General features: G+C 42.0%; 2 protein-coding genes across 2 annotated transcripts in view; one reads left to right on the plus strand and one right to left on the minus strand.

Moving 5' to 3' along the window:
• Nucleotides 1-17,501, plus strand: part of WDR19 (WD repeat domain 19) — a 48,395-nt gene extending 30,894 nt beyond the window's left edge. Inside the window, exons 25-36 of the mRNA XM_032224492.1 lie at nt 1,222-1,368; nt 2,920-3,044; nt 4,200-4,312; nt 5,710-5,778; nt 6,362-6,439; nt 10,456-10,552; nt 12,057-12,181; nt 12,762-12,843; nt 13,334-13,484; nt 15,112-15,241; nt 15,875-15,951; nt 17,309-17,501. Coding sequence (XP_032080383.1) covers nt 1,222-1,368; nt 2,920-3,044; nt 4,200-4,312; nt 5,710-5,778; nt 6,362-6,439; nt 10,456-10,552; nt 12,057-12,181; nt 12,762-12,843; nt 13,334-13,484; nt 15,112-15,241; nt 15,875-15,951; nt 17,309-17,420 — 1,306 coding nt within the window. The 3' untranslated portion in view covers nt 17,421-17,501. The remainder of the gene's footprint in view (nt 1-1,221; nt 1,369-2,919; nt 3,045-4,199; nt 4,313-5,709; nt 5,779-6,361; nt 6,440-10,455; nt 10,553-12,056; nt 12,182-12,761; nt 12,844-13,333; nt 13,485-15,111; nt 15,242-15,874; nt 15,952-17,308) is intronic.
• A 1,596-nt stretch (nt 17,502-19,097) lies between these two features.
• The window catches only part of RFC1 (replication factor C subunit 1), a 38,716-nt gene continuing 30,116 nt past the window's right edge, over nt 19,098-27,697 (minus strand). Inside the window, exons 18-25 of the mRNA XM_032224221.1 lie at nt 26,941-27,036; nt 26,566-26,664; nt 25,127-25,281; nt 24,926-25,043; nt 22,731-22,876; nt 21,172-21,385; nt 20,064-20,240; nt 19,098-19,550 (exon numbers count right to left, since the gene is read on the minus strand). Coding sequence (XP_032080112.1) covers nt 19,470-19,550; nt 20,064-20,240; nt 21,172-21,385; nt 22,731-22,876; nt 24,926-25,043; nt 25,127-25,281; nt 26,566-26,664; nt 26,941-27,036 — 1,086 coding nt within the window. The 3' untranslated portion in view covers nt 19,098-19,469. The remainder of the gene's footprint in view (nt 19,551-20,063; nt 20,241-21,171; nt 21,386-22,730; nt 22,877-24,925; nt 25,044-25,126; nt 25,282-26,565; nt 26,665-26,940; nt 27,037-27,697) is intronic.

Raw genomic sequence — 27,697 nt, forward strand, 5'->3', positions numbered from 1 at the left:
CAAGATCATCTCCTCCTCCTCCTCCTCCTCCTCCTCCTCCTCCTCCTCCTCCTCCTCCTCCTCCTCCTCCTCCTCCGTATTCTGAACAGAGAGGTCCTTGGTGCTCTCTGAACTTGGCTGTTTTCTTGCAGATAATTCATTAACCAACTAGCACTGAAAAGGTTATTTAGTTGGGTAATGAAATGTCTTAAATAAAAGCAACCAACTTCAGAAAGCACCAAGCGCTCTGTCAGCTCCTCTCCATTTATTAATTAGGAAAGAAAGACCATGAGACTCCATGCGTAGAAATCAAATGTACTTTTACTAATTAAAAATGGTTAAAGGCAATGCATAGCGAAGTCTGATTAATTAGGCACGAAAGCAGTTGATATATAGAATAGCCCATTCTCCACCCCTTGGCATCACAGCCCCAGCCCAATCATAAGTCTTCCAAGTGTCAGGTGTGAGATAACTTCAAAAGGCATCACGAAGATGGAATGTCGGTGCCGTTAGTCCAGGCGGGAAATACCCACGCATGCGCAGTCCGATCAGTCGATGAACTCCAGAACTTTCCTCCAGCACAATGAGTAACCCCTCCCAAATACCATGCCCTCCCTCCCCGTTTCATGGCAGCTGAAGCGACAGCAAAGCAGAAGCTGACAGGCTCCTTATTTCAACCTTGAGCTACAAATATTCTCCTTTATTATTATTGTACTGTTTGATGTTGAGAAACTGTGGCAAATATATAAAGCCCAGTTAAAGCTTATTCATACTGCATTCGACCTTAATTTAAGATGCTGTCTGAACAGCTGCAAAATAACACCCAATAAGATTTTAAGATGCAAAAGTGATTACGACTGAATGCAAATTACTGGACATAACTACTCAATATGACGAAAAGTGTTATTTATAACTGTTAACCAGGGCAACGAACTATGTGCTTATTGGCAGCCTTACCATGTAGGCAAACAGGGAACAAAAGTTAAGATAAATTTACTTTATTGTAAGAACTACATTAGGAGAAGGATCTCTTGTTCCATCCACTATGCAGCTACAGGCTCTGTGCTCTATTATTTGTCTGTTCCCCATGCAGCATCCCTTTGCCCCGTCTCCCAAGGCCATTCCCACGTGCTATTACATTTATTTAATGCCCATATTTTTACACATTTAATTTAAAATTAGCTTTAAAATTCCCATGCCACAGTTGAACTTACACTAATGCCCGATGATACGTCCTTCTAGATACAAAGAAGCTGTTTTGGCCTACGAAAACGCTAAGCAGTGGGACAACGTGATCCGGTTGTATTTGGATCACCTGAACGATCCAGAAAAAGCTGTGAGCATCGTCCGGGAAACCCAGTCTCTGGAAGGAGCCAAGATGGTAGCCAGGTAATCGAATGATAATTTAGTTATTATTTAACGATCTCTGAAATCATTAAAGAATTGAGTGCATTCTTTAATAATTTAATAGATCTAGGAATATATAAACGAATGATTTAGTAGATTTAGGAATACAACCAAATTAAATCTGTTGCGATACATTAGACTGACATGAATGAATGGAATGAATGAACAAATAAATAAATAAATAAATGAATCTATATGGATATTCTCAGTCATCCAGGTCATGGCTGTCCCAAACGGGCTTTTTCAAGAGGCAACTGGAGTTCGTTTTTTTTTCTTTGAAGACGTTTCACTTCTAATCCAAGAAGCTTCTTAATGAATAATGGAGGAAGGAAGGAGAAAGACAAAGGAGGGAGGGAGGAAGGAGAGACAGGAGGGAAGGAAGGAAGGAGAGACGAGGGAGAGAGGGAAGGAAGGAAGGAAAAGAAAGGAAGGAGAAACAGGAGGGAGAGAGGGAAGGAAGGAAGGAAGGAAAACTGTGTTCTCCTTTCCCTACCTTACATTTCCAGGGAGTTAAGATGGAGTCAGCTTAAGTTTCTAATGTCGTCTTTAACTCCCGTGCTTAAAATATCTTCTGATAAATGTCACCCCATGTTTTCTGTAAGATCATCACTCTGGTTTTCCAGAAAAAGCCCAACGTATTTATTTCCTAATGTTGCAGGAATAATTTTCAGGATTAATTGAATCTCCCTAAGTATGTGTCTTGTGTGAGTCTGAGGGTCCAAAAGTCCAAATTGGTGGCTGTGACCACAAAGTCAGTGTCCTGCTTTTTTTTTTTTGACATCATAGGGCTTTTCAAAAAGGAGCGGGACTTTATTCTCATAGTCACCGCTGTCTTCCTGACTTTTTTTTTTTGACATAACAGATATCCCTGGAAAGATGGTTCAACACTCTAGTCTACGGAACGCAGAGCCTTGTGTTTTTAGAACAATCAACACATTCACAACTGGTACCCACTTAGCTTTCCTCAGCATTTTTCCTGATGGGCAAGATGCTGCAATATTTGTGCCCGGGATGCTTTAGGGGAGGGCAGCCTAAATTCATATTTAAGCACAGCCCAGTGGTATATTTTCCCCCCCTCTCTGTTGAGAAATATATCCGGTATAATTGAACTTGGTGTAATTGCCATTTACACAAGCTAAAAAGCAGTTAACCCATGAATCTCTAGCTGGCTTTGCTGCTAATTATTTTGTGAGTTCTTGCTGTCAGCATACTTTGGAAACAAGAGTATTCCTCTAGGGTTTTTTTTTTAATAGAGAGATAATTTACAAGGTATGTCTTAAATTGCAGAGTCCTGGACAGCCTCTAGAGGTGTTAACATCGATATAATAATAATAATGATGATGATGATGATGATGATGATGATGATGATGATAGTTTGTGGAATGAGAAAACTCTTCTGTGGCAGTTATTTTTGTATTCAAAGTTTGTGCATTCCTGTTTTGAATTGTTATTGCCTGCTTGGGAACATAAAGCTTTGGGATTCTGTTTACTTTTCCTTTTTTTAAAAAATAACGAAGCCTTTATTCTTCTTAGATTCTTTCTGCAGCTGGGTGATTACGAGTCTGCCATCCAGTTCTTAGTGATGTCCAAGTGTAACAACGAAGCTTTCGTCCTGGCTCAGCAGCACAATAAGATGGAGCTCTATGCTGACATCATCAGTGAGTATTGCAGCCGAATATACCGTATTTTTCGGAATATAAGACACACCTTTTCCCCCCCTAAAAGAGTGTGGAAATGTTGATGCGTCTTATACATCGAATACAGCCATTTTTGGCCTCCCGAAACCCTACCCCCGCATTCCATATTTGTAATAAACGGGCCAGTTTTTGCAAACACAAGAGATATTTTTGCCTGCCCCAGCCCCCATAAGTACTCTGCAGGCTTCAGCAGGGCTGAGGGAAGGTAAAAATGCCCCTGTATTTGCAAAAAACGGTCCATTTTCCACCCGTTTTTTGAAAAAACGGGGGTGTTTTTGCCTTCCTCCAGCGCTGCTGAAGCCTGCAGAGTACTTCTGGCGGCTGAGGAGTACAAAAACTTGTTTTTCTTACTTACCTCTTCGAAATCTTGATGCATCTTATACACCGGTGCGTCTTATAGTCTGAAAAATACGATAATTCTACAGAGCAGGTAGAAGAAGCAAGAGGAACAAATTTATTTATTGGTTAACTTTAGTTGCTGCCTATCTCGCCGTGGGGGCTACTCTAGGCGACTTGCAACAGATTGCCAACAGTGTCATTGTTGCGTGAGCTGTTGAGAGCCAGGCATGGGCTGACAACATTTATGCAATGATGTCATTGTACACTTTTTGTGTTGGCATCGTCGCAGTTTGTTGCAGATGCTGCTGGTTCAACTTTTTAGTAGTAAATTAGCTTTTAACGACTGCATGGCATTAGGATGTTGCTGTTGAAAATTTATTCAGGAACCTTTTAAATGCAGGCAATTTTAATGAGGTGTAACATTTTGTTAATTCCAAATAGTTTGTTAGGAAGCACAGCACAACTTACTCCTTATGTATTTTCATTAAATTATTATTTGGTAAATTCTATCCTATTGCAGTACGGTAGAAATTGTAAAGTTACTGGTTCCTACACATTTTTTTTGCAAATTATTCTTTATTAATGATTGGAGACTTGGCCTAATTTTTTTCTACCTTTCCAAATAATTCTAATCCCTTGTGAAAGGCCCAAGAGCATATTTTCAGAGCCGAAGAGATGGAATTGGTGTGTGTAAGACATTGCAAACCTCGCTTGGTGGGTGCTGCTCCACTCCCAGGAAGAAAGAGTAATGTTCTTGGTGCTTCCTTCCCATTCCAGGTTCTGAGGAAACCACGAACGACGATTTTCAAAGCATCGCCTTATATTTTGAGGGAGAAAAGAAGCATTTTCAGGCTGGCAAATTCTTCTTACTCTGTGGTCAATATTCCAGGGTTAGTACAACTTTAAACAATAGCAATAGCACTTAGGCTTATATATGCCGCTTCCTAGTGCTTTTACAGCCCTCTCTAAGCAGTTTACAGAGTCAATCAAATGACCCCTACAATCTGAGTCCTCATTTTACTGACCTCGGAAGGATGGAAAGCTGAGTCAACCTTGAGCCTAGTGAGATTCAAATTGCTGACAGTGGGCAGAATTAGCCTGTAAAACTGCATTCTAACCACTGTGCCACTAGGGCTCTTTAATTCTTGCTTTATCTTTTAATTCTCTTTAATTCCTGTTTGGTCGTTCTGTGCCTGTCCAGGAAATTCATCAAACGTGGAATGAGTGGGGAGAGAGAGCTATCTCCGGGTGTCAGTTTTCAGTGCGATAAATAGAAGTATGAATCAGTAGACAACTTCCTTCTTCAGCTACATAGATAGCCCTCGACTATCCCCAGGTTATCTGTTCTCCTTTTGCAACCTTCTGATAAGCAGAGTCAATGGGGAAGCCAGATTCACTTAACAACTGTGTAACTAATTTAACAACTGCGGCAAGTCGTAAAATGGGACAGAACTCACCTAGGTGCCTTGCTTAGCAGAAGAAATGGTCATTAATTACGACCATTAATTATGGCTTAATTATGGTCATTAGTCAAGGACTATGTGTGACTCAAATGTCGTCCCTTCCTTCACTCTTAGACATACCTGTCTTGTAAACGAATCACTTCCAACATCATAAATATTTTGCCAAATGATCGGATTGGATTTTATGAATGAGAGTTGATTTGAAATTTGAAGCAATGTATGTGACACCTTTTCATCAAAATGTTTCTTTCTACAGTTGGTTAACAGAGGAATTTGAAGATTAGTATAATGTTTGGGATAACCTAGTTATTATTATTTTTTACATATATACTATGATCAGATGTTGGGTCGATTTGATTGTCAAATAGAGAGCCCCTCACCTGGAATATTTATTTAATACAATATTTTTGTTAAATTGGGATGAAAAACCTTATAACTATTTGTAGCCCATTACGCAAAGGGGAGGAGAATTTTTTTATTCTTTTTTTCTCAGCATACTACTAAGGTGGATTCTATATATTTAATGTTAAATTTATTTAATATTTAGGTCATTTTTTCCCCTTTCTTGTATATGTTTTTTCTTTCTGTTGTTTTTCTGTTTTGCATTTTATTTTTGTTTATAAAACAAAACAAATATATATATATATATATATTTAAAAAGTCTGTTTTTTCTAGTAGAAAACAGCGTGTGCTAATCTTACCTCTTGTTCCTATTATTGTTATTCTAATTTGCTATTAAAATATCACTGATCACATGAAGGGAAGATGTGGGGGAAATAAGTTATTAGCCATTTAATGGTATGTCGTCTTTTTTTTTTTTCCAGGCACTGAAGCACTTTCTGAAAAGTCCAAACACAGATGATAATATGGCCATAGACATGGCAATTGACACGGTAAGATAATGTCATTTAGGAAGAAAAAAATGCATCTTGGAGGTGAAATCCAGCAGGTTCTGACAGGTTCTGGAGAACTGGTAGCAGACATTTTGAGTTGTTGAGAGAACCGGTAGCGGAAATTTTGAGTAGTTTGGAGAACCAGCAAATGCCACCTGTGGCTAGCCCTAGAGTGGGGTGGGAATGGAGATTTTGCAGTATCCTCCCCCTGCCACGCCCACTAAGCCACACCTGGTTCACCAAGCCACACCCACAGAATCGATAGTAAAAAAAAATTGAATTTCACCACTGATGCATCTGACCTTTTTAAAAAAAAAAACCAAACTTCAATGCCACCACTACAGTAACATTTAATGTGACATAAAGTTATATTTTACACCACTTTTTCAGTTTATATCCTGCTCTTGTTTCAGACCAAAATTTATACTGGTTATTTTTCAATATGCAGTGGATTTTCAATATGCAGTATGAACCAAACGCTCCCTCCTAAGTGGCAGGCTGATGCTATTTTAATTCGCCTTTATAATTCCATTATTTCTGCCTACCTTTGTGATGTTGTTCCATTCACTTGTTTTCGGAACAGGTGGGCCAAGCAAAGGACGAAGCCCTGACAGACCAGCTGATCAATTACCTTATGGGCGAGAACGATGGTATACCAAAGGTACGGACATCCAGCCCGAACTCATCATCCTATTTCTCAACCATATCTGTAGCATGTTTAATTTTTTCAAACGGGTTTACTGGCAAGCGAAACCATTTCAGGATTCTAACCCTAGGGCACCAGGAGGCCTGGCCCTACACGCCAAAATACGACCCAGGGAAAATCAGCATAGGTTGAGCCTTTGCTGTAATATTTACAGTGCCTTTCCTATATATGGATATTTGGAATGACTGTCCTTTTATTTTGAATTCTGATAGGCCATCGTATTGTTCCCAGTGGTCTGTGGACCTCTCTAGATAAATGTTGATATTAAGAGCAAAGAGAATAATTTTTAACACAGCTAAGGATGACTTCAGCCTGTTTTTTTCTGGCTGGGGGAGTCCTGGAGTTGACTCCACAGGTCTTAAAAGTTGTCAGAGTTAGACACCTCTGACCTAAAGACTGAACTGTGTCTTTTTAAAAATACCATATTTTTCGGAGTGTAAGACGCACCAAGAGGCAATTTTTTAAAAAAAAAAAGTTTTTCCACTCTGCAGACCTCCCCAAAACAACTCATTTTTTTGTGAAAACGGGCCAGTTTTTTTTTCTCTCTCAAAAAAAGGGCATGAATAGCCTTTGGGGGGCTTGCAGAGTGCTTCTGGGGGTTAGGGGGGCAAAACTGAGCAAAAAACGGCCCGTTTTTCACAAAAGCAGGTCTATTTTTTGTCAATAAAAAAGGCGTGCAAAGCCTTTAGGAGGTTTATAGAGTGCTCCTGGGGACTGGGGGAGGGGGGCAAAATTGAGGAAAAAAACAGCCCATTTTTCGCTCATTTCTGCCCTCCCCGGCCCCCAGGAGCACTCTGGAAGCCTCCTAAAAGCTATGCAGGGACATTTTTGCAAAGGGGGCGGAGTTTCGGGAGGCAAAACATGCTGTATTCAGTGTATAAGACGCACCCAGATTTTCAGCCTCTTTTTTAAGGGAAAAAGGTGCGTCTTATAATCCGAAAAATACGGTAAATCACATCCTCTTATATACCGTACAGAAATATAGGGAGTCCTCGACTTACAACCGTTCATTTAGAGACCGTTCAAGTTTACAACGGCACGGAAAAAAGTGACTTACGACTGTTTTTCACAGTTATGATCTTTGAAGCATCCCCATGATCACGTGATCAAAATTCAGATGCTTGGCAACTGGTTCGTACTTGTGGCCATTGCTACGTCCCAAGATCAGGTCATCCCCTTTTGCGACCTCCTGACCGGCAAAGTCAACGTGGAAGCTAGGTTCACTTAATAACTGGGTCAGTAACTTATCAACTACAGTGATTCAGTTAACACCAGTGACACAAAAGATCGTAAAATGGGGCAAAACACAACAAATGCTTCACTTAAGAACAGAAATTCTGGGCTCAGTTGTGGACATAAGTCGAGGATTACACGTAACATTGAATTTGGTTCAAATTATGACACGATCCACAGATATTTTTCGGAGTCCTCCTCCCAGTGCAATAAACAGGCCAGCTACTAGTTTGAAACAAGCAACTACCGTATTTTTCGGAGTATAAGATGCACCTTTCCCCCCCCCCTAAAAGAGGGTGAAAATTTGGGTGCATCTTATACACTGAATGTAGCCCCCCCCCACCCACCTGCCCCCCCACACTTTGGCCTCTGCCTCCCAGCAATTTACCTCTTTGCAGCAAACGGGCGGGGGGCTTCAATAGGCTACAATAATCCCTGCAGCCTGAAATAGTTGATGATCAGGAGAAATTGAAAGTGAAACTTGCTGTTTGCTCCCCAAGGCAAATTGCTGGGAGGCAGAGGCAGACTTTTTTTTCTTGTGCTAATCAGGCTGTTTGCTGCAAGGAGGTAAGTCAATAACTATAAATGCCTATAGAATGTTCAAATGATTAGACTTACTTTTGAAAGACTGCTTTATTATTATTCTAGACAACTTAACAAAATGAAGAAGCTTTTTAAAATACTGTAAATGCTTGATCTGAAGAGGCCCAGTGCTATTGTTTTAAAAAGTGCTATTCTTTTAAATAGCAGAGAATAACTATACTTCCAGAAAGCCACATCAATTTTAACAGCATCTGTACATGTATAGTCTGAAATGTAACCCTACAAACAGTGGATATTGTCTGCACTGTTTGCCGTTTGTTGCAAGGAGGCAAATTGCTGGGAGGCACAAGCAGATTTCCCCCCGCCTTGTTTTCCTCCCCAAAAGCTAGGTGTATCTTATACTTCAGAGCAACTTATACTCCGAAAAATACAGTATTTTAAAGGCTGCATTGTGCTATCTTATTTAATCTTGGTCATTGTAACTTTTTATTTTTATTGTTTCGTTTACTTACCCAAACCTCATTTTGTTTTTCCAATGGCTTTACTGTAACTTCTGTAGTCTGTTTCTGTGAGTATTTTTATTTGAATTATTCTAAACCATGATAGTTGTTACTTGAAGACTTTGAAAGACGTTTTAATGCCACATCCCTTTGGCTGTGTGTTGTACAGTCACTGTGTTCCTTCCTTCCAAATGTGCCACCCTCATTTTACCCAAATGGTAGCCAAAGCTCTGAATCCAAAACCTGATGCTTTTAAAGAGGCTTTATTAAGCTGGAACTGGTCTATTGCCAGCAGTTTTCATGGCAATATTTTGGGTTGGTTCAGTTAGTTGTAGAGATTAATGGAGGTGAACTTAAGAGAAATACTCAAGAACCACTGCTTAGCCAAACAGTTTAGTTCAGTTTATTGATTAGCCCGTAGGCCAGATACAGAATTCCAAGTACCATTTTTTTAAAATAAAGCCTTATAAAAACAATTTAAAATGAAACAAAATGCAATAATTTGATAGATTGATAAATGGGATAAAATTACATTCCAGTATCCCCCTTACAATCTACCCCAATCAGTCCCACATATGCCGATCTCAGCCGAACCACTTTGCTCAAGTATTGTGCTGTATTAAAAAGTTCTTTTCAAATTCTGGCTGCAATATAAGGCATGTCATTTTATATATTAGTATTGTATATTAATATGTGGTTCCCAATGAGTCATTCATTTAATATACTAGGTGACAACCCTCCTTCCGTGAATGTCGCTGCAATTTCTAATGTTGGATTTTCCCCCTTATCAGAGGGGGGGGGGCGGCTTATGGAGCACTGTGAAGGCATTACCACGGCAACTCCACTGTGCTGTACAGTAGAAGCCATTTTAAGGCACAATAGGCTGTACCTTAACAGAACACACACCCCAAGGGGTTTTTAGAATATGCTAATCAGACTTGCAGGATTCTGTTATAGCGTTAAATGAAACAGGGAACTCTATCCTTGTGAAGAAGGACCACAAAAACATTTAGATCAACTATTCAAACAAGACTGAAATGAGAGCAGACCCCACCCCCTCTAGCACTGTTGACATTACCTTGTTTGGTAATGAGACATCTGCAAAAAAAAACCCCACCAAGCTCAGAGAGCACCAAGGATGCACACTCTTCCTCCTCCTCCTTTCCTCCTCCTTTCTCCTTTGCACAAACCCAACTTCCTTCTCGCACTAATGATGTTACTTAGTTTGGTAATGAAACATCTGCAAGAAAACCACCAAGCTCAGAGAGCACCAAGGACCCCAGAGTTCTCCTCTTCCCCCTTTCCACAAACCTACTCTTCTTCCTCCTCCTTTTCCTCTCTGCACACCCCACTTCCTTCTAGCACTGATGATGTTACCTTATTTGGTGATGAAACGTCTGCAAAAAAGCCACCAAGCTCAGAGAGCACCAAGGACCCCCCAATTTTTTTTTTACTTTCTGGAAGATTGGAAACCATATGCCCTGGCTGCCCCATGCTTGTATTGTATAGCCATCGATGGTAATTTAAAAGCTAACTGCCTCATAAAAACCTGGCATGGCACCATTGCTCACTGTGCAATTAGCCAGAACAAATGCAAGCAGTTTATTGTAAGAAGCCTTCCTAAACATCCAGCCGGCGATCGCTGGAACTTGGCCTACTCTGAGGTGCAACTCTCTCTTTTTCATTCTGATGAAGGAAGCCAAATATCTCTTTCGACTCTACATGGCATTAAAGCAATACCGGGAAGCTGCTCGGACAGCAATCATCATCGCTCGAGAAGAACAGTGCGCAGGTATGGCTCTTTGGGTGGTTCATTTCTGGACAGCCAATCTGACCAATACGACACAGGAGGTCACAGAAGAAAGCGCAAGCTTCCAGCAGTTTCCCCGAGCCACTGAAATGCCAAAGAGATGGAGACTTGCAAAAATATCAGCTTTTATTTATGGCCATAGCAAAAGCTGGGTGACAAAACTATATCCAAAACATACAAACAAATGCACGGAAGGAATAGCCACCCCCTGCAAGAGGGGCTCAGAAGATTATATACATTTTAGGCAGATAGAAACAAAGTTTATCCAATCGGAGACAAAGATTCGTTGCCAACATGATCTTTAAAGCGTCCTTTTGTTCAAGCTCCTGTCTCTGTCTACCTTATCTGTGGAGCATTCCTGTAGCCTTGAGTAGGGGGTGGCAGCCCCCCTTTGCCAAGTTGTTTTTTCGGCAGAATTCTTTAAGGATTTATGAGCCAGGAAAGCCCCCTAGTTGGGTTCCTTTATCTATGGGACCTGATATTCCCGGGTAACAATTTCTTCTATGTTTTCAAGAATGTGCCTAGCTTTGAAGCCAAGGATAGAAGCGAGATGTAGCAGTGAGATAACATTTGCAGTAAAGCCATCCAGTATTAAGGTTACAATTTGCCAGGCTAGAAAACAACTGATTTCTGACAGTATACAATAATATAATCAGAAGCCTACAGTAACAAAGCTTAATTCTATTAATAAATGATTTCTAGCAGTCTTATCATATCAGAAGCAAACAGCAAATATTGGTTTAATCAGTAACAATTACATAGTAACATAAGAAATTCATGATAAAAGGAAATAACCAATATTGATTCATATTCACTCCTTCAAAAGAAAAGGGACACAGGGACATCGTCTTTCCACTGTTAAACTTAAAATGCATTAAAGGCAGAATTTATTTTTCAGCGTTTCCTCTCCTGTTTATTAAGAGCGTTAACTGTGCTTTCCCTTGCTCTTATTCAAGGTATCCAACCGTGGCAACTAATACCTATGGACTTCAACTCCCAGAATTCATCAGCTGGCTGGGGAATTCTGGGAATTGAATTCCACAGGTCTGAAACATTGCCAAGGTTGGGAACCCCTGGCTCAAAGAGGCATAACCACATTTTTGATGACAGCATTGCTCTGGATTAAACCAACTAGTTAGTTTAACCTCATAAATGCCCAGCAGACATCTCATTTGGAGGATAACATAACTAGAAGATGAATCTATTTTTTGACTATTAAATTTTCACATACTGTGGGCATTCCACAAACCATTAAATTTAAACCAATTTCCCCCCCTTTGTTGCTGGAATTTTAACGTTTTATATTCAAGCACCTAGTTCAAGTGAATTTGTGGATAAGGCATTGTGGCTGTAATGTCTTGGACAAATCAGTAACTAAATTTTAATATTTAGCTTGATCTGATAGTGTTTAAGAATAGCCTACTTTACTGAAATTTAATTGCTGTTTTGGTTTCCTTTCTCTCTGTTTTGGTTTTCTTTTAAAAAGGGCATTATCGAAAAGCCCACGATGTTCTCTTCAGTATGTATTTAGAATTAAAAGTACAGAAAATTAAAATACCCTCTGAGATGGCTACGAACTTGATGATTCTACACAGTTACATTTTAGTAAAGGTAACTACTTTTATTATGTATGTATTAATAGAGACAGATTAAATCCAAGCTAATGAAATTTAACGCAAACATGATGTGGCCATTTCTCACACTTACCACCATTGCAGCATTCCCCATGGTCACGTGGTCAAAATCCAGAGGCTTGGCAACTGGCATGTCTTTATGACAGTTGCAATGTTCTGGGATCATGTGGTCCCCTTTTGTGGCCACTGACAAGCAAAGCCATTGGGGAAGCCAGATTCCCTTCACAACCTAGTTAGCAACTTAACAATTGCAGTGATACATTTAACAACGGTGGCAAACAGGCTTGTCAAATGGGACAAAACTCACTTAGCAAATGTCTCACTTAACAACAGAAATGTTGGGCTCAATTGTGATCATAAGTCGAGGACCACCTGTATTACAATAAGGGAAAGGAGTAATCAATTCAAGGGCTTGTAGCAAAGAAAATTATTATAAAATTCTGTAAATTGGCACGAAGCTCCACAAATCTTTTAATGATCATCTGCTTTTTTTCCTTGTTTACTCTGAGTAGCTACTAAATATTATGAATAATGCCTAACTCACATGTGTATTTCAGATTCATGTTAAGCGTGGGGACCACATGAAAGGAGCACGGATGCTCATTCGTGTTGCTAACAATATCAGCAAGTTTCCATCTCGTAAGTGTTCTCCAAACTGGGAATCTGTCCCCTTTGAGGGAGTCAGGGATATTTACTTCTTCTTCATTAAAGTATTGAGCATTGCAGCTTTTGTGTTAATAATCGTATTTTTGGCTACATTCAGTGTATAAGACGCACCCAAATTTTCACCCTCTTTTAGGGGGGAGAAAAAGTGCGTCTTATACTCTGAAAAATACGGTAATTATTGCTGCATCATGTAGGATTGTTGAAGAGGGCTCACGTCAATAAATTGATTGGTGATTAAAAATTCTTCCAATGTGCATTATTGATATGGTTGTATTCAATATTGTTGCAATGATGTTGTTTGTTGGACTATCATGTCAAGTGGCCTCTCATTTTTTAAATTCTGGGAGATTAAATTTTATCAGCAGCAACTCTGTGAAATCCAGACAGTTTTGACCGCCAATCGACAACGAGCAGCTAAACTGTCAATTTCTTTGCAAGATGATGCCTGTTGTTTTCCTTTCAGATATTGTGCCCATCCTGACCTCAACGGTAATTGAATGTCACCGAGCAGGGCTGAAAAAATCAGCCTTTGCTTTTGCTGCCATGCTGATGAGACCAGAATATCGGAATAAAATTGACCCAAAATACAAAAGGAGAATTGAAACACTCGTCCGGTGAGTTTATGCTTATTCTGCCTAACCAAGGTTTGGGAACGCATTGATGCATAACTGGCCTATAAGGGAATCTTATTTATGCTGATTTAGTCCGTCATCCTGTGAACACAGGTGGTCCTCGACAATTGAGCCCAAAATTTCTGTTGCTAAGCGAGACATTTGTTAAGTGAATTTTTGCCCCATGTTATGACCTTTCTTGTCACAAGTGAATCATGGCAGTTGTCCCAAAGGTGCTTTTTTCAAGAGGCAAATCTGGACTTGGTTGTGTTTCCTTTGAAGATGTTTCGCTTCTCATCCAGGAAGCTTCTTCAGCTCTGACTGAATGGTGGGGGATTCCTGGGTCGTAGATCAGTTGGAAGAAGGCAGTGGCAAATTAGCAGGAAAAACGCCATGAACACATACTACAAGTCAAGGGCACCTTGAGGTGTACTGTACCTTATAAGCCAACAATGAGCTTGCTCCCAGAGCCATCAGCAGAGCCTTAATGTTACCCCACATTCCTATATGGGCTTATTGAGTCTGAAAGAAATTAGCTAGATTTGTTTTAGCTATGAATGTATGGAACAAGGAGATAATTCTTCCCGACAATCAATAGCAATAGGAATAGCACGTAGATTTCTATAGCACTTCACAGTGCTTTACAACTTCTCTAACCAGTTCACAGAGTCAGCCTCTTGCCCCCAACAATCTCATTTTACCAACCTCAGAAGGATAGAAGGACGAGTCATCTTTGAGCCGGTCAGGATCAAACTCCTGGCAGTGAGCAGAGTCAGCCTGTAATACTTCATTCTAACCACTGTGCCATCAGGGGAGGGAGGGAGAGCAATAGAGCTTATGTACTGCTACACAGTGAGTTACAACCCTCTAAGTGGTTTACAGAGTCAGCCTCTTGCCCCCAACAATCTGGGTCCTCATTTTACTGACCTCGGAAGGATGAAAGGCTGAGTCAACCTTGAGCCGGTCACGATTGAGCTGCCAAACTTCTGGCAGCCGGCAGTCAGCAGAATTAGCTGCAGCCCTGCATTCTAACGATTGCACCACTGCAGCTCTAATCAACTTGGAAATAGATTGGACGGCCAAGAACCTTAACGCAAATTCTTGCAATGTGACTTACCGGAGCAGAAAATATAACTTTTAGGCAAGGAAATCAACTGAGAAGTAAAAAAATGGATCCTTTTTTTCCCCAGAACATTTTTATTTATTTTTATTCTCTTACATACCATTTTAAGTATACATTGACATAATCATTTTTCTTCTTTACATTTATCATTCTTATACATTTGTTATTCCATTTTATAGGTTATAATATACAGATACAGTTTGGGTTGCTTTCTTTACCATCCCTTCCTCCTGTTGTAACGTCACCTTATTTTCCCTTTCTTTTCTCCCTCCCTCTCTTCTCTACTTTCCTCCTTTCTCCTCTCCCTTCCTTCTTCCCTTCCCTTTCTCCTACTCTTCCTCTACCCCTACTTACCCTCTCTCCTTATCTTTCTCTCCCTACCATCCTCCTCTCCTTACCTCTTTCTTCTTTCCCCCATCCTCCTTTCATTCTCTCCTCCTCTTTTTCTTTTCTACTATTATAGGTGTCTCTTTCAGGCAAATAATGGGCTTCTTATTTTGCTATCAGGCGGCCGGACACCTCCGAAGGGGAAGGGGAAGAGCCAACCACGCCGTGCCCGTATTGTGAATTCATGCTCCCCGAATGCGAACTTCTATGCCCGGGCTGCAAGAACAACCTGCCATATTGCATTGCGACGGTGAGTACATGACGAGCAACTCCTAGGAGACTCCCCTTTTCCATCTTTCAGCTCCTGAAGCTGAGCCTCCCCTCTTTGCATTTGGAATCGGAGCTTTGAGATCACAGAATCTCGATTTTGTGCTCCAAAAAGCCTCAGGGTCTCATTGAAATAGACAGGCAGTCCTCAACTTACGACCGCAGTCGGGAGCCCAGAATTTCACTTGCCAAGTCGAGACATTTGCCAAGTGAGTTTGGCCCCATTTTACAACATTTTCTCGCCACATTTGTGAAGCGAATCGCTGGCATTGTTAAATCGGTAACCCGGTAGGTTAAGGGAACCCGGCTTCCCCGTCAGCGTTGCTTGTCAGAAGGTCGCAAAAGGGGATCGCGTGACCCTGGGGACACTGCAACCGTTGTAAATGTGAGCCAGTTTGCAAGCATACGAATGTCAATCGTGTGACCCTGGGGATGCTGCGCTGGTCGTTAAGTGTGGAAAAATGATTGAAAGTCATTTTTTCCAGTGCCTTTGTAACTTTGAATGGTTACTAAATGAACTGTTATAAGTCGAGGACTGCCTGTAATTCCTTCCAAGCACGTTGTGGCCCTTTTTCCATTGAAGCCTGATGTGTTCACCCCCTTGCAATTCTTCCAGGGACGACATATGATCCGAGAAGACTGGAGTCTGTGCTCCCATTGCGAGTTCCCAGCGCTCTATTCAGAGTTCAAAAAGTAAGTTGTCAATCTTTTTCATTCTCCGACTGCTTAAATGCCAAGAACTTTTTCCGTTGCGACAGCCTGCCCCAAAATCCAGATTTCTACCAAGCCGAAACTGCTCCCACTTATTTCGTCTGGATGCTGACCCTCGGCAGTTTTCATTTTCACGTCCTTTTTATCGCTTTCGTCTTCCTACCTCATTTATTTCAGCCAACAGCAGCCAAAGAAAAGTTTGTTGCTATGTTTGTGTTTGCAGGACCAATTTTCGCCAGAAGCACCATTACAAAAAACGTCCTTCTGGTTGCATTAGGACTGATCCGACAGCATAGATCCACCTGTGTTTGAGATTTTATTTATGAAGGGATGATTGATTAGGATCACGTAATAAAATGATTTCCAGTTAGGAAATACCGCTCTGACTTTAAACCAATTTGCCTAGGCAAATAACCATGCACTCCTCTATTTCCTGAGCATTATTTTCCTTGATTATCTGGGGTAAAGTCTACCAGCAGAGGTGATACGTTTAGAAATATTGTACATTGGCAAATAAATTTAAGTGGGGAAAAAACATCTCTCCCTAAAACTAACACTTGCCTCCATTTAAGATGTTGAAATGTGCAAACATTTGCTATAGTGTTTTTCAGAAATGGCATAAAAATCAGAAATAAACCTAATTTGCTTTGTGGGGGTGTCTGTGCTTACACACAGACACATAGAGAGGTATCTGATCTTGTCTGAATCTGTTTTAATGTTCAACAGTACGTTGACTTTACCAAAACATTGCACGGCCTGCCAAAATATGACCTAGAATGTCAAATTAGTGACTACGTATATATTTTCCTTCTCTTTGACTTTCTGTCAGTCTTCTCTCTCTATTTGGAAAATGTCTAGTGGACACATTAATACCTGTGTTTTCCCCAAAATAAGACTGAATCTTTTATTAATTTTTGCTCCAAAAGACGCATCAGGGCTTATTTTCCAGTTAGGTCTTATTTTTGGAGAAATACGGTATTGAAATTTATCCGTCTGGTTGACAATCTTCACTGGGGCTTATTTTTTGGGTAGGGCTTACATTACTCAGCATCCTGAAAATTATTTTCTAGTTGTGTCTTATTTTGGGGAAAACGGGGTATTTTGGGACACCTACCCTCTGATTATTGTGACTAATAATAAATTGTAGGCTTGCACACTGCCGATTTTATTCCTTTTCTACCAGCTGCTTGGAGACACGTAAAACATCATCCATTTTAAGGCACTGAGGTGAATCCGTTGATGGGAGAGGCAGAGCAAACCCAGAGGCCAATCTAATGCTCTGCCACCTGCATAGCTGATGTGCATTGTGGGAGATAGTGAAAGTGTCTTCTTTCAATAGTCTGTTGCAGAGCGAAGGCGCCTGTCCCATGTGTTCGGAACAAGTCAATGCCGCCAGCCTAAGCAGAACAGCCGATTGCTCACCATACCTCAAGCCTGAAGTGGAGCAATAGTTTGAATCAAGTTAAGTGGCTCAATCTTTGTTTTCATGTGTAGAACTCAGAATATTATTAAAGAATGTTCATTTGTATGTATCTAAACCAGTAACTGGCCTATTCTCTCGTGTGTGCTCATTTCCCCCAGTTTTTTTTTTCTTTCTTCCACGCAACGAAGCTTTTTCCGATGCATTGTGTATGTGGAAGGACACGGATTGTATATGCTGGGCCCTCTTCCACGATACCACCCATTCTGCCCACTGATTCTTCTCTGCTTGACGACTGCAAAATGTGCATTGGTAGTTGTGTAAATCAAAACGCTTAATATATAGCTCCAAAGGAGTGAAGATGAGACATCAGGATGTGACCAAGGGTACTGATTCTCCACTCTGCAAGGATGCACTTTACAGTTGAAGAATGAATTGCAGACAGCTCGTCTTTGATCACTACTGAGCCGTGGTGGTGCAGTGGTTAAAGTGCAGTACTGCGGGCTATTTCTGCTGATCACCGGCTACCAGCAGTTTGGCAGATCGAATCTCACCAGGTTCAAGGTTGACTCAGCCTCCCATCCTTCCGAGGTCAGTAAAATGAGGACCCAGATTCTCGGGGGCGAGAGGTTGACTCTGTAAACCGCTTAGGGGCTATAAAGCACTGTGAAGTGGTATATAAGTCTTAAGTGCTATTGTTGTGTCCTGCCAGCGGAGCCGATTGCAGACTCAAACAGTGAGGAGGTTGGGGAGAAACATGGGCCAGTCCTGGAGTCTGGTGAAGGCTCCGATGAGGGCTCTGTGTCGGAGGGAGAGAGGGAGCCAGGGCCTTCTGACAGTTATCAGCTGCCTTCATAGTTAGACATCAGTGGGGCAGAAAAACAGCTGGAGCCTGTTCCCAGTGTGCACATGCGCAGAGCTGCCAGGAGAAGGGAACAGCTAAGGAACAAGGGCCGACTCAGAAGTAAAGCCACAGGTGGACGGTGAATGGCCCCTCCCATGGGGAATAAAGAAAAGCGAAAGGGGAGGGGAGTTTGCAGGAGACAATCAGTTCAATTCATTCGGGTGAAGATCTGTTCCTGACTCCTTGCCAAGTAATTGCTGCTACAGCTTGGAGTTTGGAAGATATCGGTCTGGCAGCTCTCCAAGCCAGATAATGGTCTGTAGCTGTGAAATCTCTTGAAAGACTGTTGGCCGGGATTTTGCTGGAGAGGAATTCCCTTTATAAACTAAATAAAAGGGGTTTTAACGGGACGAGGAGTCGGCTTTGTGCTTTTGGGAAGCCTAAGTGAGAACAGCTGTTGCTATTGCTCTCCCTGTGTTCTAAATTGTAGCAGTCCGAGTTTAATAAACTCAAGCGGGTCTTTAGTGAAATGGTGCCACTCAAGACAACGCACAAGTTACTTCAAGTAAATGACTTACAACCACAACGGAGCCCATTACTGTTGTTCAGCGAGAGATTTGTGAAGCGAGTTTTCCCCCATTATACCACCTTTCTTGCTGCGGTTGTTAAGTGCATCGCTGCACTGGATAAGTTCGTAACGCGGTTGTTAAGTGAATCTAGATTCCCCCCCGTTGACTCCGCTTGTCAGGAGGTCACCGAATTCCGTCAGTTCTGCAAGCGACTGCTGCAGAGATCAGCTTCCAGGCAGATTATGTAGGACAAGTTCCACGTAACGTGCAACGCATTTTTAAAAATAAAAATGGCTTAAAAATATGAAACTAGTTTTATTGCAACTTTTACACAGTGCTGCACTTTCATATACAAAAATGATTAAACTGATTAGGGTTTGTTCATTATACGTTATATACATGGGTAGCAACATAATGAGCATTAAAAAAAAATAGGAGCTTTGGGAAGGGAAGCACTAGCAGCTTAGACTCTTTTTCTCCCAGAGAGCTGAGCCTCTTTCTGTATTTATAGGAATCAAACAATATAAATTCTATTTGCCTCTTTTTCTGCAAAAAAAGAATATATATATATAATTATATTTGCCGTTGCTGTGCAGTGTTTGGCAACGGGTGCAGTTTGCCCAACTATTTACTGTGCCCACAGTCCAACTTGCGTAGACAATTTATTTCAGCTTTTTTTCTTTGATTTTCCTTTTTTCTTTTCTTCTTTCCTTTCTGCTTTTGGCGGCTTGGCAGGTTTGGTCTTTTTCTGTCAAAAAGAAGATACATTTTTTAAAAAAAAATGCAAACTGAATCACAGTGCCTGTAGCTAACTCACTAACTGACTCACTTTTTGGTTGCAAATATTCATTAAAACATCCCTAAAAAGGACACCCTAATATATGTCTAACATTTCCAAACAACCAGCAAATCACAGGGCATGGAAGTAAAATGCAAGGGGGAGAAGACAACAGTAAAAAAAAAAAATATATAAGGGGGAGAATATAAGGGGGAGAAGACAACAGTAAAAAAAAAAAGGGGGGGGGGTAAACTATGACTAATCTAGAACAAAAAACCTATTCAAAAATATTGCACAGATGGGTCTTTAAGTCAACCGTAAAAAGATTTCTACGCTACAACGGCTGGAACTTTGAGGAACGGCCACAAGGCCCAATTTGTTCATCACAGTCTAAAGTTCAGACATGTCTCTGAACACGCGGTCATCCACCGAGGACCGCCTGTGAATTTGCATATCTAAATACGCTGCCGAAGGGAGCGGTACCTTAATCATTGCATCGCTTTCCAGGCTCCCTTGCTCGCTCTCGACTTCGTTCGATTCCAGTTCTTCACTCATTTCCACATCCAGTGAGCCCGCGTGTTTCGGCTTCGGCGCAGTTTGCAGGGAGTACGGCGTCAGATGCGAGACTTTGTTGTAAGCCCGCGTGAATGCCGATTTGACCTGTTGAGGCCAAACCAATGAAGAATTTTAAGCGTTAAGATCCCATTTTTCGTTCACCACTGATTGACGAGGTGCAAATTGCGTGATGCCGACTCCTTGCTTAGACACGAGATCATGGTTAAGCAGCCATTTGCAAATACAACAGGAATAAATTCGTTTCCTGATTAATGTAATTTACGAGCACGTTTTTGCAGTTGACAATGCACACGAGCGAGTAATACTGATGTAGAGGGTGAGGGGACTTTTATCTGAATGAGACAAGAGCAATCAGGGACCTTCTGAGCATCTATATCTATCTTTGTATCTCTCTCTCTCTCTCTCTCTCCATCCATCCATGGGAAACCTTTTTTTATGCTTGCTTATTTGCAAGAGCCAGTTCACTTGCATACGACATCAAAGAATCACCATTTAACATCTACCTAGTTTCACTACCAAAGCAGCTGGTTGGAGAATCAATGAAACCCACATTCTGATCTCTTTAAAGCAGTGTTTCTCAACCTTGGCAACTTGAAGATGTCTGGACTTCAACTCCCAGAATTCCCCAGCCAGCGAATGCTGGCTGGGGAATTCTAGGAGTTGAAGTCTGGACATCTTCAAGTTGCCAAGGTTGAGAAACACTGCTTTAAAGGATGTGTGTGTGTGAGAGAGAGTCAGCATTCTCTTTTGCAAGCCGACATTTGTACTATTCTGGTGACTAAGACGTAACATGCAATTGACATTCTAAGTGACAGAAAGATCACACTTTTTTCTGCGTCGGTGGCGATTAACCACGAATGTCAATTGCCATGATTGCCTGAGTTTCAAGAACTGTGTGTGTGTATGTGTTTAATTGACTATCCCTTGGGAGCTGGCTATGTATTTTGAAGTGGATTACTCAAAGCTCCTCCTTCAAGTAGTCAGCATTGACAAGCAGGAATCACCAATCACGTGCCTTGGAATCCAATTTGGAAAAGGCACTGGGCTTCCCTGCCCAGCTGGTGACCTCCATGAGGTTTTCGACATCTTCCTTCAACAAGCAGTAAGAATCCATGAAGGTGACAGCGTCCCGGACTCCTTCTGAGCCTTGGCACGCCAATGGTCTCACCACTGCATCTCGCAAGTAGGATAGATAGTCCAGGTTTACCGCTCTCTTACTAGCGTGCGTTCTGTGGGGAGGGAGAAATATAGTTTAGCCGGAAGCTGGAATGGGCCCAGACCTTGCTGGACGCGCCCTCCACTCCCAACTCTGGAAGATGTACAATAAAACCCGATAACATAAAATAAAAAAGGAATGCAACCATTACAAAACGAGAAAGGATGGTAGATCTGGCGAATTCACAGCCACGCCTAATCTGAACCACCTTAACACGAGGCCCAGGAGGACAATCTGGTCTTTAAGGCCTTCTGGAATGTCAGCAAGGTGGGATCTGCGGGAATCTCAGAAGATCACTGCGGAGAAGGCACACTTCCGTGTGCCCAACAGAAGAAATGGTTTAATTGAAGGGATCGCAGAACGCAGGAATTCTATGGGATTGAATTGTTGTGGCCCGCCAGTGGAACTGGCGGCAAATTCAGACAGGGAGGAGGTTGGGGAGGAACCTGGGCCAGTCCTGGAGTCTGGGGAAGGCTCTGATGAGGTCTCTGCGTCGGAGGCAGAGAGGGGGCCATCTAACAATTATCAGCTGCCTTTGGAGTCAGAGATAAATGGGGCAGAAGAACAGCTGGAGCCTGTTCCCGGTGTGCGCATGCGCAGAGTTGCCAGATGAAGGGAGCAGCTGAGGAGCAAGGGTTGTCTTGGGAATAAGGCTACAGTTGGTCGGTGAATGGCCCCTCCCATAGGGAAAAAAAGAGGAGCAAAAGGGGAGTGGAGTTTGCAGGAGACAATTAGTTCATTCCTGCATTCTTGCCAAGTATTGTGGCATCTCTCCAAGCCTGAGAAAGGTCGGTAATTGTGAGCCATCTTGAAAGACTGTGGGAGAGGAAAGACTTTGCTGGAGAGGAATTCACTGTACATTAAATAAAAGGGGTTTATCAGGACGAGGACTTGGCTTCGTGCTGCTGGGGAAGCCTGGGTCAGAACAGATAGATGGGCTTCCAAAGAACCAGAGGCCTGGGCTATGTAGGGCTTCATGGGTTAGAACCAGCCCCTTGAATTGCACCTACAAGCATGAAAGGAAAGGTGGCACAAGGGCCTACCAAGCCATGCACATCACTCTCCACTGCATTCTGGACCACTTGAGTTCCCGCATGGTTTTAAGGGACAGTGCCCCGCCCAGGCCACTGCAAGCATGAAGCCACGAAGGGGTTCGAGCACAAGTGATTGAAGAGCTTCTCGAGCTAGGAAAGGGCACCACTCTGAGAGTCCTGGTCTCCCAGCTCCTGCTTGAGGATCAGGTTACGGCTCTGGCCAGGAACACCTTTGCAATGGGACAACGTTCGCTTAGCAATTACTTAGCAATGGAAATTTTTGGGACCAACTGTAGTCGTATGTTGAGGACTGCCCATAATTACCTGAGACTCATATGCATGGAAAGCTCCTGTATGATGCGGTCGTGCTTTCCGGTGGATGAAAATTTCCCCAACCAACTTGGGAAACTTGGAAATTCTTGCAAATAGCCTCTCATCAGCTCCCCAGGCAGGACGCTTGAATAAATTGCCTGAAAAAGGAAGGAAACGGTTTTAGCACTTTCTCTATTTTTGATAAAATACAGTTGAGGCGGCAGAGCGAAGGACCAATTCCCACAATTAAGCAAAAAGATTAAAGTTGAATTTAATAACCCCGTCAGTGATTCAGAATTATTCTATTTAAATTAATAAAAAGGCAAAGGTTCCCTTTGCACATATCTCCTAGTTGTTCCCAACTCTAGGGGGCGGTGCTCATCTCCGTTTCAAAGCCGAAGAGCCAGCGCTGTCCAAAGACGTCTCCGTGGTCATGTGGCCGGCATGACTAAACGCCAAAGGCGCACGGAACACTTTTACCTTCCCACCAAAGGTGGCTCCTATTTTTCTACTTGCATTTTTACATGCTTTCGAACTGCTAGGTTGGCAGAATCTGGGATAAATAACGAGAGCTCGCTCCGTTATGCGGCGTTAAGGATTCAAACCGCCCAACTGCCAACCTTTTTGATCGACAAGGTCAGCCTCCTAGCCACTGAGCCACCAAGTCTCTTTTTAAAATTAATAGGGACATTCTTCTAAAAGCATTATTCTGGAACCCAACAGATCTGTAAATTTTTATACTTGTCAAATCTAGTATTTATTTCATCTGCAGTACTGATTTATAGCATCTTATCCATAGGAATGGTCTCAAATGCTCTAGAAATGTATTTGCTCTCCTCGGCCTTCTGTTATTTGAAAAGAGAATGTGAAGAATACAAGCCTATATTGTCTTACAAAAAAATAAACTATGCATAATAATTATTGTTCTTCTAATAAACATGACGTTTAAGAAAAAGTAAGTTGTGTATCTGAAGCTAGATAAATTAGCACTGTTTTGAAGTCCTAAAAATGTGCTACTCAAATCAAACTGTTGGTTAGTATGCAATTTAACCACAATGACTGAACAATTTAAAAAGCTGACATCTGTTTTTTTTTCTTGTGTTTTGTCTTGCACTCCCTCCCTATTAATTGTAAGCCGCCCTGAGTCCCCTCAGGGAAAAGGGCGGCCTATAAATGTCAAATAAATGACTAAAAAAAAATCTGTTGCAATAATATTTCAAAGCTTATGGTACATAAAATAACTGGATAAAATAAAATATGCTAGATAAAATATTTCAAAGCTTATGCTAGGAAAAAATAAAACTCTAAATTTATTTTCTGACACTTTTTTTCCCAAGCCACTTTGGTCTAGGGCAGGGGTCGGCAACCTGCAGCTATGGAGCCGCATGTGGCTCTTTCATCCCTCTGCTGCAGCTCCCTGTTGCCGGTTGGTTCCAGAATTGACAGGGCTTTTAGTTAGGACAGGCAGAGGAAAAAGGACGCTGCACTAGGGGGAGACTCTATGGTGGGGGAACCGTACTTCTGGTTGTTAAGAGGAAAAAGGAACTGCGCTAGGAGGAGTCTCTGTGGTGGTGATGGGGAAACTACTTCCGGTCGGCAGAGGGAAAAAAGGATGCCGCACTAGGAGGAGACTCTATGGTGGGGGAAGTCAGTTCCAGAATTGAATGTGGGGCTTCCTGTTAGGACCCTTGTGGCTCTTTTGAGTGTTTAAGGTTGCCAACACCTGGTCTAGTGGTTAATGCACCAGGCTAGAAACCAGGAGATCATGAGTTCTAGTCCTGCCTTAAGCATGAAAATTGGCTGGGTGACTTTGAGCCAATCACATGGAGAAGGTAAGTTTTAATCCCGCCTCAGGCATAAAAGCCAATTGGATGACTTTGGATCAGTCAGTCTCTCAGCCTAACCTAACAGGGTTATTGTGGGGAAAACAGGAGAAAGAAGGCGCATTCGGTACATTTGCCACCTTGAGTTATTTATAAAAATAAAAAAGGTGGGATAAAAATAAAATTGATAATGTGCCATTAAGGCACTATCAACTCCTATTTAACGACACAGGTAAATCCCTTGGGTTTTGCAGAGAAAAATAATGAAGAATGAAAAAATAATAACCCGAGCTGGCTTTTAAGACGACCGCATGATTATTATTTTGCAAGAAACAACTTTTAACTGCAATCCAATCTACGCCTAGAGCAAAAGAGCAGCGTCACCTGAGTGGGCAGAAGGCTCCAGTTTTGTCGTGTGCGAATCTGGCGGTCAACTAAATCGCCATCGCAGATGCTGTCCGCGGTTTTGCTAAGCAGGATGAGTTCTTTCTTCAAGTTGTTCCTGGAAAAGACAAAAGAATGCCAATGTTTATTAACCGTCTTAAATTCCGACAACTCCTGTCAAAATGACGATCCGAAACTCACCCAGCAGCGGCGGGCTTGACGTGGATGTAGTTTTCTTGGACAAAGAGGGGGCCCAGAGAGTAATCGTGGAAGAACAGATCTGCCTTGTCTATAAGAGACAGGTGAGAAGTCTCCTCTCCTTTGGCGAAAACCTTCCTCACCACATCGAAAGGACCCTGGAGAAAGGAAAGTCATTGAGGGAAACTGCCAAGAGGCTGGGTCAGATGCGCCCGAAGCACGCAAACCGTCGGTCGGATGAGTTGGCACATGTATCAATCACCCACTTGCAACAAGTGAGTTAGAAGGGGGTATTATGTCCTACAGTTATGATTTGGGTCACCCAAGATGGGAAGTAGTGGAGAATAGATCTCTAATGCTCTGAAAAATATAAAATATGCCTTATCTAGAATGTGTATTATCATCATTATTATAAAACATGAAACTCAGTCAACTGAACATTTAAAGATGTGTCACAAATACCACTGACTGGTGCCAATGGTTGATACGGGTTGGTGCCAGCGTCCTAGGTATCAACCAAGGTATCTTTTTAAAATGTATGATGTTGTTATTGTTATTATTATTTTCATTTGTGGCTTTGGTCTCTGAGCAGGATGACTCCACCACCTCACAAACTTCATGATGTCACTTTAGGAGAATCCAGAATTATATTTTTTGCTACGTGCCTATGGAAAGACTTGGATTTTATGTCCACAAAGCATGGGGTGTTTAAGTCAACAACCGATTTCTCTTCCAATTTGCAAACCACATTATCTGCATTATCGCGGGTTGCATTCCCTCCCCTTGCTCACGTTGGAATCAGGTGTCATTTCCAAATACGTCAATAAGCAGGGACTTCCTTTCTTCCTCCGTAAAAGTGAGGTTCCTAAACCTGAAAAATCTATTTTTTTTAATGTCATCTGTACCTAGGTGCCACTGAGTTTTCAGTAGTGTCATGCGAAATGTCTCACATTCAAAGCCCTTAAAAGTTCAACAAAGTTCCACCTTGAGATCAAATCGTAGTTCTAATCCCGCTAAAGGCGACTTAAAATAGCGCTTGGAACACTTCTGCAACTGTTGCTTTGGGGCAGAAGTGGTATTCAGCAGGTTCTGACAAGTTCTGGAGAACCAGTAGCAGAAATTTTGAGTAGTTTGGAGAACTGGTAAATACCTCCTCTGGCTGGCCCCGCCCCTGATCTATTCTCTGCCTCCTGAGTCTCAGCTGATCGGGAGGGAATGGGGATTTTGCAGTATCCTTCCCCTGCCACGCCAGCCAAGCCAAGCCATGCCCACCAAGCCACACCCACCGAACCAGTAGTAAAAAATTTTGAATCCCACCACTACTTTGGGGGCATTTCTAGAAAAGTTTAAACAAGTCATTTCAAATTTAGAAGGATTTCTAAACGCCTCCAAACCCTTTCTTGAAGTGCGTTGCACGGACGTGGGCCTTCAATCAAACTTACCAGCTTAATATCCTTTTTGGCTTTACTGGCGTCTTCTTTGACACCGTCATAAGTCAAGGTTTTGTCTCTGGCACACCACATGCTAAGATTATGCAACACCTTTTGACAAAAAGAAAGCACAAAGCTTCAGGCTTGCTCACAACGCCCGTTGAGTAAGGAAAAATCCACATGACAACTTTCTTAGTAAACAATTGCTACAGAACAATTATTACCCACTGGTCATCTCGTTTTATAAAATAATTCCTTTCTTTCAACAAAAAATACCCCACTCCTTTTCTGTAGCAGTGGCTCCTGCTTCCAGTTGCACCAAATCAAATGCGTCTGGAACGATAAACAGAATTATATATCGGATGTCAGTCTTGACAAGTAACTCACCTGTCTGATATCCTGATTAGCTGCCAAAATGAGTTCATTCATTGCCGGTGGTGGAACTTTCAATCCTTCTTTGAAAGCGATGGACATCATGGCACCCTGCAAAAAGCCGTTTGTTTTGTATGAGCAAATAAGAGAAAAATTGTAAAGGACTTAAAGTTCCTAACTCTAGGGGGCGATGCACATCTTTGTTTCAAAGCTGAAGAACCAGCACTGTCCGAAGACGTCTCCATGGTCATGGAGCCGGCATGACTCAACGCTGAAGGCCCACGGAACACTGTTCCCTTCCCATCAAAGGTGGCTCCTATTTTTCTACTTGCATTTTTACATGCTTTCAAACTGCTAAGTTGGCAGAAGCTGGGACAAATCATGGGAGCTCTCTCCATTTCACAGCGCTAGGGATTCAAACTGCCGACCTTTTTGATCGACAAGCTCAGCATCTTAGCCACTGAGTCCCTCATAATAATAATAATACCAGAGGCAAATAAATAATACATTTTTAATGTACTTTCGAACCGCTAGGTTGGCAGAATCTGGGACAAGTCACGGGAGCTCACTCCGTTACACGGCGCCAGGGATTCGAAGCGCCAACCTTTCTGATCGACAAGCTCAGCATCTTAGCCACTGAGCCACCACGTCCCTTGGACTTAAAAGTAGCACCGTTCATTTACAGAGTTGGAATTGGGCAACATCAACCAATGTCTTCTTTTTACATTAAACAGATCTGTAGGCGTTTCTGTAGAAATATGAACGCACAGAA

This window comes from Thamnophis elegans, chromosome 9 (assembly GCF_009769535.1).
Source record: "Thamnophis elegans isolate rThaEle1 chromosome 9, rThaEle1.pri, whole genome shotgun sequence".
Taxonomy (NCBI): Eukaryota; Metazoa; Chordata; class Lepidosauria; order Squamata; family Colubridae; genus Thamnophis; species Thamnophis elegans.